The 14,456-nt window shown below is 40.6% G+C and overlaps 1 protein-coding gene across 2 annotated transcripts in view; it reads right to left on the bottom strand.

Moving 5' to 3' along the window:
• The window catches only part of Cep135 (centrosomal protein 135), a 53,695-nt gene that overhangs the window by 28,075 nt on the left and 11,164 nt on the right, over positions 1–14,456 (bottom strand). For both annotated transcript variants that reach the window (XM_005080764.4, XM_021233392.2), the window contains 7 exons: positions 13,208–13,336; positions 11,344–11,559; positions 8,878–8,943; positions 7,675–7,813; positions 6,231–6,454; positions 2,822–2,974; positions 1,224–1,376 (listed from right to left, as the gene is read on the bottom strand). In XM_005080764.4, coding sequence (XP_005080821.2) covers positions 1,224–1,376; positions 2,822–2,974; positions 6,231–6,454; positions 7,675–7,813; positions 8,878–8,943; positions 11,344–11,559; positions 13,208–13,336 — 1,080 coding nt within the window. The remainder of the gene's footprint in view (positions 1–1,223; positions 1,377–2,821; positions 2,975–6,230; positions 6,455–7,674; positions 7,814–8,877; positions 8,944–11,343; positions 11,560–13,207; positions 13,337–14,456) is intronic.

The following is a 14,456-nucleotide window of genomic DNA, read 5'->3' as shown; positions in this document are numbered from 1 at the left end:
TGGCACACGCCTTTAATCCCAGCACTTGGGAGGCAGAAGCAGGCGGATCTCTGTGAGTTCAAGGCCTGGTCTACAAGAGCTAGTTCCAGGACAGAGAAACCCTGTCTCAAAAAAACCAAAAAAACAAACAAACAAACAAAAAAAAACAACAAAAAAAAAGACTATGCATAAAGTGAGTGTTTACTTTTTGTTCCTAATTTTAGTGGTTAGCTTCAAAGCATTTATTTCATAATATTAACTGGAAGTAACCATGGCTTCCACAATTAGAACACTCAGAATTTACTGTGCGGACGTACTATGAGATAACGCTTTGTATATAGTAACACACTTATTTGGGAGCAATTCTAAGAATAATCTACTCAAGAGAAACGAAAACTTCACATAAACACTCATATGAGCATTACTCATGGGTGAACCTTCAGGATATCAAGATGAGAGACACCAAACATTAAATTAAAACACTCATGTGGATTATGGATGTAGCTCAGGGGTTGAGTGATTGTCTTGTACATGCTACAACCTAGGTTCAATGCCCAACATTTCATGTTCAGCTCATATGAAATGTCCAGAGAAGGCAAATGCAGAGAGGCAGAAAGTGAGTCAGTAGTGCCTATAGCTAAGGAGGCCTGGGACAAGCTGAAACTACTCTAATGGATCCAAGGTTCCGGTCTGTGGTAATGAGTTTTTCTAAGATTAATTATGATGCAAGTTATAAAAGAAAGCTAGGGAGAGAAAGGATAGTAAGCGCCACTGAATGTCCCTTTCATTAAATGGGTAAATTGTCTGCTAGGTGAAAAATAACCATTGTCGTTATGTAAAGAAGAAAAGAACGCTACTATTGACCTACAACAATCCCGAGTCCAGGGTGTGGCTCCATGTTTCTGCAAGGACTGAAAGTTAATGTCTTGGGATTTGGGGGCCAAATGTGTCTGCTGTGACTTCCCAATTCTGCCACCATGGTATGAAAGCAGCTATGGACAACACTTTATCCATGATGGAATATTCTTAGCTACGACCACACACAAACTAGGTGGCTCAGTATGGGCTGGCATGCTGCTATGCTAGATCCACCTCGATGTATACTCCCAATAGTAACTTCAAAGGAGAGTGCAGTTATGACGGGAGGCAGTGGGGGAGGGGCACAGTCAATGCCTGCTACTTTCACTTTCTTTCCAAACACTTAATGAATCACCTTTCAAAACGATGTAAACTGAATTACTTACTTTCAACTTTTCTCTCAGAGCTTCCTTCTCCACTGTAATTCTTCTTAAGTCACATAATGCACGCTCTTTCTCCTTTTCAATACAACTAACAAGACTGTTGGGGACTATCCCATTAGTGGATTCCTGTCTCAGTGCAGACAGCTCCTCCTTCGCCTTGACACATTAAAAGAGAGAAAAGTACTTTGGATATAGTCCATTATTTTAAGAAGGGCATGGGGTAGGGGTATATTAAGTACATGCTACCTTTTCCCCCAAACCCAATAAAATAAGATTAAAAGGATTAAAATGAACCACTAAACTCCCAAAGGCAAGGAGAAGCTGCAGCCACAAAACCTGGAAACTAGAAGCAGACAGGAGAGAAGAATGAGCTAGGTAGACTCAAGAAAGCTGAGAGCTAAGTCTACTGTGGGGAAACTCCCTTTAATCAGTGCACTGCCAAGTCCCAGAAAAGCTCACCAAAGCCAAAGTGTCTCTGAACTCACATGTCCATCCCTCCCGTCAAAATAGTAAGGGATAGGTGTGAACAAACCAGACTCCAGGATTTGTTCAATCAACTCACCCTCTGCCAGCTCGGGCTCTGTAGTGGGCCAAGCCATGGCAGTGCTGGCCTCTCCAGGGCAGATTTTCCCAGGAGGTAACCTGAGAGCATGCATGCACCATTGTCTCGCATGGACTGGCTAGCCTGGGCTAATAGGCTCTTGGAGACCCACCTGTCCTGGCCCCTCAAGTGCTAAGTACTAGATGAGAGCCACCATGCCCCCGTGCCGGGGATCTGATCTCAGATCCTCATGCTTGAGCAGCAGGTACTCTTAACAATGGAGTCATCTCCTCAGACACAGATGATGTAGGATAGTGCTCTTGTTCACTGTAAAGATTTGTCACTCATATTGATATCATAAAATGCTGATTGGCCTGGAGCCAGGCAGGAAGTATAGGCGGGGCTGCCAGACTAGGAGAATTCTGGTGGAGGAAAGGCAGAGACACAGTGGCCAGCCAGACACAGAGGTAGCAAGATGAGAATGCCTTATTGAGAAGAGGTACCAAGACATGGCTAAATATAGGTAAGAATTACAGGTTAATTTAAGTTGTAAGAGCTAGATAAGAAAAAGCCTAAGCAATAGGCCAAAAATTTTATAATTAATATAAGCTTCTGTGTGTTGGGACTAAATGGTTACGGGGCCGGGTGGGACAGAAACTTCCGTCTACATATAGAGGCTAACTAAGAGTCAGTATTTCAAACAGTGGCTGCATATCCAGTTTGTCCCTAGAATTCAAATATGTGATAGCATGTCGAAAGCGGAGGAAAATCTTGGCACAGAGACAGCTAAGGATTGTTCAGTTCATTTTAAAACAAAGAGACAATCTCTAACTGACCTGGCACACTGGTAAGCTAGAAAAGAGGGGAAACAAACATACAAAAACAAGAGAAATATCTGTTTTGAGAAGATGACAGTCAAAACTACTACTACTTATCATCTTAACTGGGAAGTAAAATCATGAGTCCCATGTGTTAGGAAAACATGCAGGACACAAAGCAGTTCCGTTACAGCAAACTGATTCTAAATGACTTGCTGGATTAGTTGGGACCAATTGCTTACTTCGTTATACAAGACACTTAGATTATCCCTTTCCGCTGTGAGCAGTTTCACATTGGACTGTATATCCTCCATGTACTTTTCAAATCTTTCTAGCATGCGCTGAAGTTCATCTCTTTCTCTTGTGATCAGATGAATGTCTGAATTGTGATCACCCTGAAACAATTAGAATGACAGATTATCATTTGTGGTTGTCAGAGAAACACTGGTGACGGTGACATGGCTGGCTGAAGTTCTTTTAATATAATTAAAGAATAAATTCCATGAGAGTAGATGGAAGCACTGGCAGTAATGGTACAAATTTCCTGGCTTTGGGTTCTCAGGAAGGTACACTGCTGCCGATAATACCACCTGTGCAGATCTCACTAGAGGCTTCCACAGCTTCTCTCCTTAGCTGCTCCCGTTACACACTGGTGGCACCTAAACTCTAACCTCCAGCCTGGGAGATCAGCAGCCCTAGAGGCTTGCTGTACACACATGAAGCTGAGGGTCCACGCTGGTACATTTGGGAGAAGGGTATAGGACATTTTGTCAAGTCTGTCATGTTATTCTAATGCATGGTAAGTTTTCAGAGTCACCACTTTATAATTCTCTGCCAAGGAGGAGTATTGTGTACCTGTTTTCTATGATTGACCATTAAGGTTGACATCTCAGGTACAACAGCCCCAGCTGTCCCAGTTAATACCCACATGAGATCTAAATGTGCAATGGTACAAACATAAATATTGCTAAAGGGCAATATATGGATTTTTACTGACTAAGCAAAATTTCTTCCAATATTCCACTGACTTCCAACATTTCTAAGAATACATCTACTGGCAAAGAATGGGCTGGCGAAACCAGCAGAGACAGCTGACCTGAACAAGGGGAGAGCTCTTGGACCCCAGACCAACAGCTGGGAGGCCAGCATGGGACTGATCCAGACCCCACTGAGTGTGAGAGTCAGTGAGGAGGCCTATGGGGCCCTGGGCAGTGGATCAGTGTTTATCCCTGGCATATAAATGGACTTCCTGTGTCCATAACACATAAAGGAAGGGATGCTCTCTCAGCCTGGACTCTGGGGGGAGGGCCTGGACCCTGCCCTGAGCGAAATGGCAGACTCTGGATATCCCCTATGTGGAAGGAAGTGGGGATAGGGTGGGAGGCTGGGGGGGATGGTGGGAGGGTGTGGGAGAGGGAACTGGGATTGACATGTGAAGCAAGCTATTTAAAATTAAAGTAATAAAAAAAGAATACATCTACTATCATTGTATAATTCAAAAGTTCCAGTTATCACTGCCATGCAAACAAGAATGGCTAATTTATAGTATGGTAATGTCAATGACCTAAATACAGAAATCCTAATAACCTGCTATATTAGTGTGGCAGTTTAAATGAGAATGGCCCCTATAGGCTCATATGTTTGAATATTAGTCCTAAGTTTCTGGAACTGTTTGGGAAGAACTGGGAGGTGTGGTCTTGTTGGAGGAAGTGTCAGTGGCTTTGAGGTTTCAAAAGACTCCCTTTCCCAGTGTGCTCTCTGCTTCCTATTTGTGGATCCAAAAGTTAATTCTCAACTGTTCCTGCCACTCCTTTGCTCTGCTTTCATGGATGCAATCCCTCTGAAACCATAAGCCTAATTAAATGCTCTTTCATAAGTTGCCTTAGTCATGGTGTTTTGTCACAGCAAAAGTAAAGTAATGCAATTGGAAAGAGTCTTGGCTTGTGCTATTTGATATCTACTGAACACATACAATCCCAGTGAAGACTCAGTAAATGGTAGAAATGCGTGAGGGAGCTTCCACGTAGGAATGAGCTATCTTTTTGTTAAACAAGCACAATTAAAGCATGATGGACATGACAGAGCATCATGGACACATTAAAGGGGAAGCGGTTTTACAGGAGAGCAGAAAACCATAGAGGAAAGCCTGTGAACTAACATCTTACAGAATGTAGTCTGCACAGACCCTGGAAAAGGAGTGCAATGAATAAAGATCCACGACTGTTTTCATTGCTCTGTACCTCAGCTTAAATGTCACTTTTTACAAGGAATTCTTCTAGATTCTTCATATTTGAGATGTATGTAAAACTCCGTGTCGTGAGTTGTTCCTGTACAGTTTCATCAACACTTAAAATAAATGACATCTTAAAGTTATTTAGTAATCAGGGAGGTAGCTCAATGGTAGATATACCCCCTCCAGTACTTTTACTAGATGAGTTTCTGTGAGACACACAGAGGGCTCCAATTCCTGTCGTTTTGTGTGCTGTACCTGGTACGGTACCTGCTTTGTCTGCTTGAGCAGGAACTGTCAACATTCTCTCTACAGTACATGCTTCATTCATAGAAGACGATATATATATGTGTATATGTGTGTGTGTGTGTGTGTGTGTGTATATATATACATATATATATGTATATATATATATTATAGAACTTAATCACACAGATCAGAGCTGCTTTAAACCAGCAAGCAATAAAGAAACAAACTGCTTCCTGGTTGGGAACTAGACACTCTGCTAAAGGGCCCTTATGCCAATGATTTCATTCAACCTTTAGAGGAAGGTGGAGTTTCTTTTCTGGATCTGCACATGATGAATTGGGGCTGCATGAGATCAGTTTCTCTAAGGTTTATCATATGCTGGTACAAGAAGCTGGAACTGGCATCAGGCTTCCAGTTCCAAAGCCTCGTGCTGTCCTCAAACTCAGACCGTTAAAAGGGAAATGCTTCCACCAAAGACAAGAGCAGCTCAATGAGGTTGGCATACTTAAGATCACTGATACTAAACATGCCTATATTTTTCCTGATATACCGTAATATCAAGAAACTGTGCTTACCAGCTTACCATAAAGCAGGCAGCTAACAGCCACAGGCGGTACCAAGTCCAGAGTGAGAGAGCTCTTGGTTGTCTTTATGTGGGAAATGCACTCCCCAGGTCTCCATGCTCACAACTGTCTCTCACACACTCATTCTACTCATGTGCTTACACACGGTCACCCACCATGCCTGCTGCTTACTATTAGCACTGTGAAACAGTCACTGAAAGCGATGATGCCCCTAACTCGACCAACAAAGCTGGGAATGACATAAAGGCTTGTTGTGTGCTATGAGGACAGAACTACTGTTAGCCGAGGGAAAGTGCAGCTGTTAGAGAACATAAATCCTAGAAAGAGTGGAAATGTACAGTATTGTGAGTCTTTGTGGTCTGGTTTCTGAAAGCCTGCAGGCCTCTCACATGACTCAGCTATTCAAGCTAAATATACAGGAATCAAAATGGTGTCCTTTATTGTTGGGTAGTTTTCCTAATAATGCAGGGTTTCCCATACTGCAAGTTATAGAAAAAACAAAAATCAAGATAGGCCTTCTTAAAAATGTATACCGTATGCACGCATGAATACACGTATCCTTTTGATTACTCTTAGGAACAGTATTACCTTTTCTGAGCATTTGTATATTGAGATTTTTTCCCGAGTGCAGTAATTCACAGAACAAGTTCTTCGCTGGATCATATGCTGGAGTTTCTCCAGCTCTTTCTTGTAATAGTCTCGCTCCTCCTCTATGCTTCTCAGGAATGTGTCTAAACGGGAGGGCGACTTGTCTCGCCGTTTTATCCCGTGTTCTAGTCTCATCCTCTCAACTTCCAAAGTCAGTTCTCTTTCTGCAAATTAAAGTGGTTAAGATAATATGTATAAGATGATATATAATAAGATATATACTGCATACATAAAGTGATTAGTCAAGTAAATAATTTAGAAAATAGAAACTACTAGCAATCTTGAACTGTTCTGTGTGTCAACCACAAGGATCAGACAAATGGGGTAATTACTGAGAATGAGAAGTGATCAACGAGTGAAGGTCATCCCATGTTGACGTCATCACCGTTGGATACTATTTGGTACCATAAAAGAAAGCAAAATGCATTTCTGAGTGGGGCTTCCTAGAGACCCTAAAAGAGCACTGAAAGAAAAGCACTTGTAAGCAACTCTGCAGGTGCATACTTCACTGAACTTGAATTTAATACATGCACAAAGAAACCAAAACAACTCATTGCTTGCTTCCAATAAGCACAAACAGTTTTCTGCTGTTAAGGGCCTTGTGTGTGTGTTAAGTGCCTGGGACTGTAGGAATATACCACTTATAACCCAGCTCACAATGATTAGTTTTGATTATAAAGGTTACCTTTCCTGAGCGAAAACAAAGCAAATACTAGCAACTTTACAGAGTTTAGCCTGTGGAGCTGACACCCACAACACTGACATAAGAGTTGTTTTCATGATGTATTCGATGCTGCCAGCTTCCCCTTCGTTCATTCAGCAGATACACAATTTACTAGATGAAACTGGCTAATCCATGACATTAGAACACTTATGAACTGGCCATTTCATCCCAAGAAGGAATGAGCAATTGCAATTAAAAAGAAACAAGCTAACAAGAGAAGAGCACTGTTGCATTCAGTGTGGTGCCCAGACACCTTGGAAAGGCAGTTCTGCTGGTGAGGCGGGGACAGAAGCCGCCTGGAATGTTGTGAGGAGCTACAGAGTAAGGGGTGATCAGACAGACACAAGTGTGGACTTTCAGGGAATAGAATGGTATTCCCTTAAAGACTCTGTACTTAATGTCTGCCATTTCAGAATGGTCTTCTCAGGCTGCCTCAAAGAAGCAAGCACTTGCATTGTAAACATTCCAGAAGCCTCTCCTGTGACAACCAGTCATAATACAGGGAGGGGTTCCTACCATGTCCACATGGCCTAGCATCATTTCTGGCTCACAGCAAGTGCTCACCACATGGCTATTAAACCAATGCATGAAAGATCATCTACTAATAGCAACACCATGGAGAGAGCAAATCCCTTTTTAAACCTACATTTGGCATCTTACCTGTGACTGCAAAACTTTCCAACTTTTTGCTAAGTCTGTGCTTTTCTTGTTCAAGCTGATGAACAACAGTTTCCAGGTCTGATTTTAGAAGGAGCTCATCATTCAGTCTCTCCTTTTCCTTATGGCATAAGTCTAATTCCTGCAAAATGGTAATTCTATAATTAAGTATTCTAATAACTTAATTAAACACTTATAATGCTTATAGGTGAAATGGATACTTTCATAAGCCACTATCATGTGCTGTTGACACTATGTGCACAAAAATCCACAAATAGTGAATACAGTCTACTATACCATAGAAACAGCAATGTCATCACAATACAGCAGTGTAGACATAATACATAATGAAGAGATGCAAGTTACTGTTGGTTTCTGCTTCTAACTTACAGGGAACCCTTCCAACATAGCAGGCTATCACAAGGAAGAGAGACCTTCACCTCTGAGTGACTGCCAGTTTTAGCCTGTAAGGCATCCTCCTATTTCCACAGTGAGTCCCTGTATTGAGAGGTCTCTTGGGATGAAGCCTGCTTTTGTCACCAAAGGCTACAGGGACAAGCATGTTGACTAGGAAAATAGCTTGAATTACACAAACAAAGCAATTAAAAGAAGAATGAGTATTTACAATAACAACAAATAAATACTAGTTTTTGGTCTATTACTAGTAAACTGGCAAGTCATAAAGTAGTTAGAGGAATACCAGGGTCTTATATTTTCAATGTTACCTATAAACCCATGCTATGAAAGATCAGAGAATGATAAAATTATGAAATTGCATAACCATATTGTGGAACATTTATCACTCAGCTATTGAAAGGAATGGAGTTCCCATTCATGCTATGACCTCACGAACCTTAAGAAAAACTCGAAGTAAAAGAAGCCTGATACAAAAGGTCACACAATACACGATCCATTTATACAAAATAGTCAGAATGAGAACTCTAGAACCTGAAGGTGGGTGAGTGGCTATCAGGGGCTAAGCAGAAGGTAATGGGTGACTGCTGTTGGGTGTATGGTTTCTTTCCAGAGTGATAATGTTCTGGGATTAGCAGTGATGGTTAGACAATTCCATGACTATGCTAAAACCACCCAGCCCACTAAAAGACTGAATATTATCCATACAGATTGTTTTTCAATAGACTTATTTATACAATCAGGCATCAGTTCCATTCTGAAAACACTGGCAACAGTGTAACACTGACTTACCAGTTGAAGATTTGACATTTTTTCCTCAAGGTTCCGCATTTCACAGAGGTTTCTTTTAATCTCTTTCTAGGAATAAAAAGCTTGTTAGGTGAGCATCTAAGACCCTAAGACTATACATTACTATGGCATAAGGAAAAGACCAGCTGTTTGCACTCTCTATCAGTAAAGTCTGAGACTCTAGTCTAATGCTCAGCTTCAGTGAATAGCAAGTAGGATGAGGTTCTGTTTAATACTGTGGTGTCCTGAACGCCTGGGTGGACTCACTTATCAAGTAGAGAACCACTTCAACTTGCCCTTCTTAGGCCTCAGCTTTGGGAAATGATGGTGGTCATTTTCTAACCATCCTCCTCACTGCTCTTGGCCTGCTTTTACCAACCTGGATCTCTTACACTACAGCTGAGAGAGGTGAATGCCATTGAAATATGTGATCCAACAGCAATCTTGTGTTGATTGAAGTGACATCTGTGGGATGTGTCAACAGGTCATACGGAACCATGTTCAATGCATTGCATATAGCAGCACAGAGTGTACAAAAAGGAGTAGAACAGGAGAGGGGAGATATAGACTGTAGTAATACACTAAAACCAGAGAAGCAGAAACGAAACTATTGAACTACACGGCCCACACCTTTCGGCCAGTTCTGAAATTCAAGCCAGGGCCTCATGCACGTGGGGCAAGCACTCTGCAAACTTGGTTACATCCTTAACCTACACCTTCTTCCACTGTTTGTCTATACGGGTCTCTTGAGAGTCCATTTACACTCCAGGACTATTTTCCTCTACTGCAAAAACTGTCACTGTATTCTGATAGGACTTAAGCTGAATCCACATCCTGTGTGGTTTCACAACATACGTCTCCTTTTGAATGTGCACAGGATGCCTTTCCACTTACACACTCTTTAATTTTCATGAGTTTTCTATCTAATATTTTCACTCACTGCTTAAATTCATTCTTTTTGATGTAGCTGCAAGTGGGATTAATTAATTTCTTTGTTGTAGTTTTTTATTCTTAGTATACATAATTTTCCTGGTGCATCCATTTGTGCGTGCGTGCATGCGTGTGTGTGTGTGTGTGTGTGTGTGTGTGTGTGGTGCAATTTTGCTGAACGTGCTTGTTCTATTTCATTGTGTGTAAGTCTTTGGATTCCCACACCTGAGGTCATATCACATATGTACTTGCTTTGAAAATTGTGTGCCCTTTACTTTATTCTGTTTTATTTTTGTATCTAATTGCTGAGAAGGTCTTCCAGTACTATTTTAGTTTAGTTTTATTAAGATATGGTTTCACAGTATACCCCAGGCTAGCCTAGAATACAGTCTCCCTGCAAATGCTGGGATTTCTAGGCATGCATCAGCCCTTCTGACTCAGTATTATGCTAAGCAGAAATAACAAAAGTATCCTGGACTTGTTCCTGATTCCAGAATAAAAGATTTTAGTCTTCCAACACTAAGTATGTTTGCTGTGGGCTTCTTATTAATAGGTGTATCATCTTGATGTAGTTTCCTTCTGGTTCACTAACTCTGGGGTTAGCATTGCCTAACATGAATGCAGTGATGCAAACAGTGGTTTTCACACTGGGTCCTGTGTACTCCTGGCAGGAAGAGTTCCAAAAGATGTATCAAGCTATGGGTACAACCAGCTCTGCTCTGTTCTGTGGTACTGGAGACAGAGCCCAGGCACATGTACACACTGAGCTTCACCTCCCTGCACACAGCCTTTAAAGCGTGGCATCTAGTTACTTAATTTACTTACAGTGCTCCTCAGAGATGACCCAAGAGTCAGCTTGTGGCCTAGGTATGTATGAGTTCTCTAGTCTCACTTTCCCTTTCACAACTGCCTTAGCACACTGCTTCAAAGGAATCTCACTCATATTTTAAATACATGCATTTTCAAGATTAAAATGAAAAGCCCTTTGATCATCTAGGCTAGGCTGGGGCTGGCTGAAGGCTTTATTTTTCTCCCATTACATTGCACTGAGACGTATTCCAAATACAAATTTACTTTTAAAATACTGATCGGCACTGTGAAATACCTGCCACTTTGACCTAGTGATTACTAACAAAGGTAATGATAATACCATGTTGAGGACTAGTATAACATTGAATCTTACAGTCAAAGAATTAAAAAAGAAATTCAATTCATACATATTTTGATTCTGGGCTAATATAACACTGATCAAAAAGGTACCAAGTAGGCTAGGTGGTAGAGCCGCTCTCCTTTAATCCCAGCACTCTGGAGGCAATGGCAGGAGGATCTCTGTGAATTTGAGACCAGTCTGGTTTACAAAGCTACACAAAGAAACCCTGTCTTGAACCCCCGCAAAAAAAGAGAAACCCAAAAAACCTTGGATTGTTAGAGGCAGACATGCGCCCCCACCGAGCACACCCAAAGCTGAGCATAGCTATCCTGAGCTCAGCTCACTGTGCTCAGGGCTGGTGAGCTCCCACAGCACAGACCCAGCATCACCTTTGCCTCCCCCAGCTCCTTGTCTGCCGTCTCCAGGACTTCCTCTTTATGCCTTTCCAGCTGCTGCGCTAGCTGGTCGATCTCCGTTAGCTCCTGGCAGAGCTTCTCATTTCTGTTACTCAGGTTCACAACTTCGGTTGTCACTGTTTCCTTGGTTTCCATGAGTTCTTGAATATGCTTCTCCAGTTCTTTATTAGCTTGCTGAAGGAAGTCAACCTGGATCCAATTTACAATCGCAGTCATAGAGTTGATAAATTGGGAAATTATCTGAAATTCTCAACTTTCAAACTAAAAGTTCTAAGCACTGTATTTTAAAAGATACTGAGGTCAAATCCAGCTGTTTTTGTATGTGTAACTAATTTGTTTTTTTTTTTTGCTAAACTGATAATGGTACCTTAATGAAAATATGTCCATCTACTGGCTTTGATTTTTCAAACACAAGGAAAGGATAAGAAATTTGTGAACTTGTTACCAACAGAGCTCTAAAAATATGACAAGACTGTCACAATGACATTAGCTTGTATTGCCCAATAGAGTAGCTACGAGAATCTAGATGTAGCTGCCAAGCACTTGAAATGTGACGACTCTAAACTGAGATGCTCTATAAATGTAAAGTGCATGAGGCTTCAAAGTTCTGGGTTTTTCGTTGTTTTAGGAAACTAAAATCATTGCATGCTGAAATGCAGTTTTGGATATATTGGGATAAATACATTGTCTACAATTATAATGTACTCCAGCTGTCTGGATTCACATTTCCATTGGACAGTGTATTTGAGTGCTGCCTCTATTGTCTTTGAACAAACTCTACCTGGCTACGTGCACATCTAGACTAAGTACGGATCTCTTCTGCTTCTTCATTCTCAGGTCAAAGCACAGTGCAAGCAGGCACAAACTGAGTGTTTTATTTATGTTATTATTTCTTGGTAGTGGTGAGGATTAGACTTGGGACTTGTATGTTACACAAGCCTTTTACTATACTCTCACCACATTAATATATCGATAATATATTACATGCTAATACATGCTACATAATATGTCTGTAAGGTATAAAGTAGATAATATTGTGACTCATATAGCATATATTATAGGCAGTACATATAACCTATAACATATAGTATATATAAGCATATATATACCTTAAAATCATCTTTTACAGTATAAAATAGTCATCAAGTTTTAAAAATACAGAACCATCAAGAATTCCCCAACACACAAAGATAAACTTTGTCAGTATATTTTAAAATATCCCTTGTGGGTTTTCTCTCTATATTTATATATTCTGTTGTTTTGTTCTTTGGATATAGGGTCTCATGTAACCTACTGAAGTCTAGAATTTACTATGGGATTGAGGCTGACCGTAAACTAATCTTCCTGCCTATCCTACTCCCGTGCAAGATTGCAGTAATGTGTCACCATGCTTCACCCATTCATGGGTTTTTAAGCAAACTGAATGTACTGCCCAGGATTTACGGTCTTCTTCTAAGTTTGCAACACCAGACCTATCTTACTTGCTGCCTCATGAGCATTCTGACTTCTGAAAGCTGCCCCTTATTTTTACATACTCTGCTCTACCAGAAACTCCCTAGAGCCAGGCATGGTGGTGCAAACCTTTAATCCCAGAACTGGAGAGGCAGAGGCAGATGGATTTCTGTGAGTTCAAGGTCAGCCTGATCTACATTGAGGGTTTTAGGCCAGCCAAGGGTTTATAGTGAGACCCTGCCTCAAAATGAATAACACAAACAAATAAAACTCCCTTATAAATAATACTTCAGTGAGCAAGCCTGTTACTTTTTATAAACCCAAAGATCATTTTAAAAACCTCAAATATTTATATACTTAGTGAAAAAATCCTAAGAGTCATTACCTGAATATTTAACTGAGCAATAAGCTTTTCATTGGTTTTATTTCTAGTCTCCAGAGACAGGACATCAGGGGAACGACCGCCATCCAAAGCATGTGACAGCCGTTCTATTTCTCGTTCTCTTAGTTCAATCTGAGGACATAAAGTTGTGCTTTCAGTCAATAAAACTGGTTGTGAAGCAAATCAATAACCCTGCACCTTTGTTTAGACATGCTCTTTCCTGACGTCCCAACAATGTACACTAGCAGCTACAGTTTATACTGGAATCCACACAGAACATACCAGTGTTATCATATCAACATAGCTCTTATCAGTGCTTTTATGAAATTGATTCTAATTGAATATTTGAGTTTTTTAAACTCCTCTAAAATTAGGCAACTGTTTATATGAAGAGAAATGTATTGGCAGATTATACATATGTTCAAGTACTGGAATAATGCTAACATACGTCAGTTCTTATCAGAATGAATGAATGAGTGGAAAACATGAAAAAATGAGTTGTTATCAAATTCAGTATTAAAAAGGATAAGAAAATAGGGTGAATTTACATATAATCAAAAGAGGACTATTAACCAAAAATTGACACCAATTCATATACAAGAACTGGAAAAATGCAAACACACACACACACACACACACACACACTCACACACACACATACTCTCTCTCTCTCTCTCTCTCTCTCTCTCTCTTTCTCTCTCTCACACACTCTCTCTTTGTTTTCCCTAGAAACAGAAAAACAACAACAACAAAGATCAATTTAGTAATTACTGAACACACACTGAGCCATGTAAGATGACTAAAACAATGGACTATGACTTTCAGGAACAAGGAGTACTAACAAGCATCCCAGCAGTTGCTGGATATCAGGTCTTCTTCAACAGAAGAGTGAAGGAAATGGTATATGACAGCACCAGTACTTAACTTAAAGGGATGAAGTGGTTCACTCTCTGCATTCTACATCTGTGCCTATGAAATCACCAAAACTTTGCTAAATACAGGGTGTCCATAATGGTTATGACAATGCTGTATCAAAATCAGGGGTTCTCTGGGATACCAATGCACAAAATCATGGGCAATATCAGAGACAGCAGAAATGGCTCAGCATAATTGGACTGTAATATACAAGGAAGCTCATTGCTGGAGAGAAGTGTGAAGAATTGATCATTGAACCAAAAAAACTGTTTTGTGGGATATTTGTACACTGTGTAAAGATATATTGCTGTGACTGGTGTTAATAAAAAGCTGAATA

The sequence above is a fragment of the Mesocricetus auratus genome, unplaced genomic scaffold (assembly GCF_017639785.1).
Source record: "Mesocricetus auratus isolate SY011 unplaced genomic scaffold, BCM_Maur_2.0 Super-Scaffold_100006, whole genome shotgun sequence".
NCBI lineage: Eukaryota > Metazoa > Chordata > Mammalia > Rodentia > Cricetidae > Mesocricetus > Mesocricetus auratus.
Note: the sequence above shows the minus strand (reverse complement) of the source record. Positions and strands in the feature narration are given on the sequence as shown.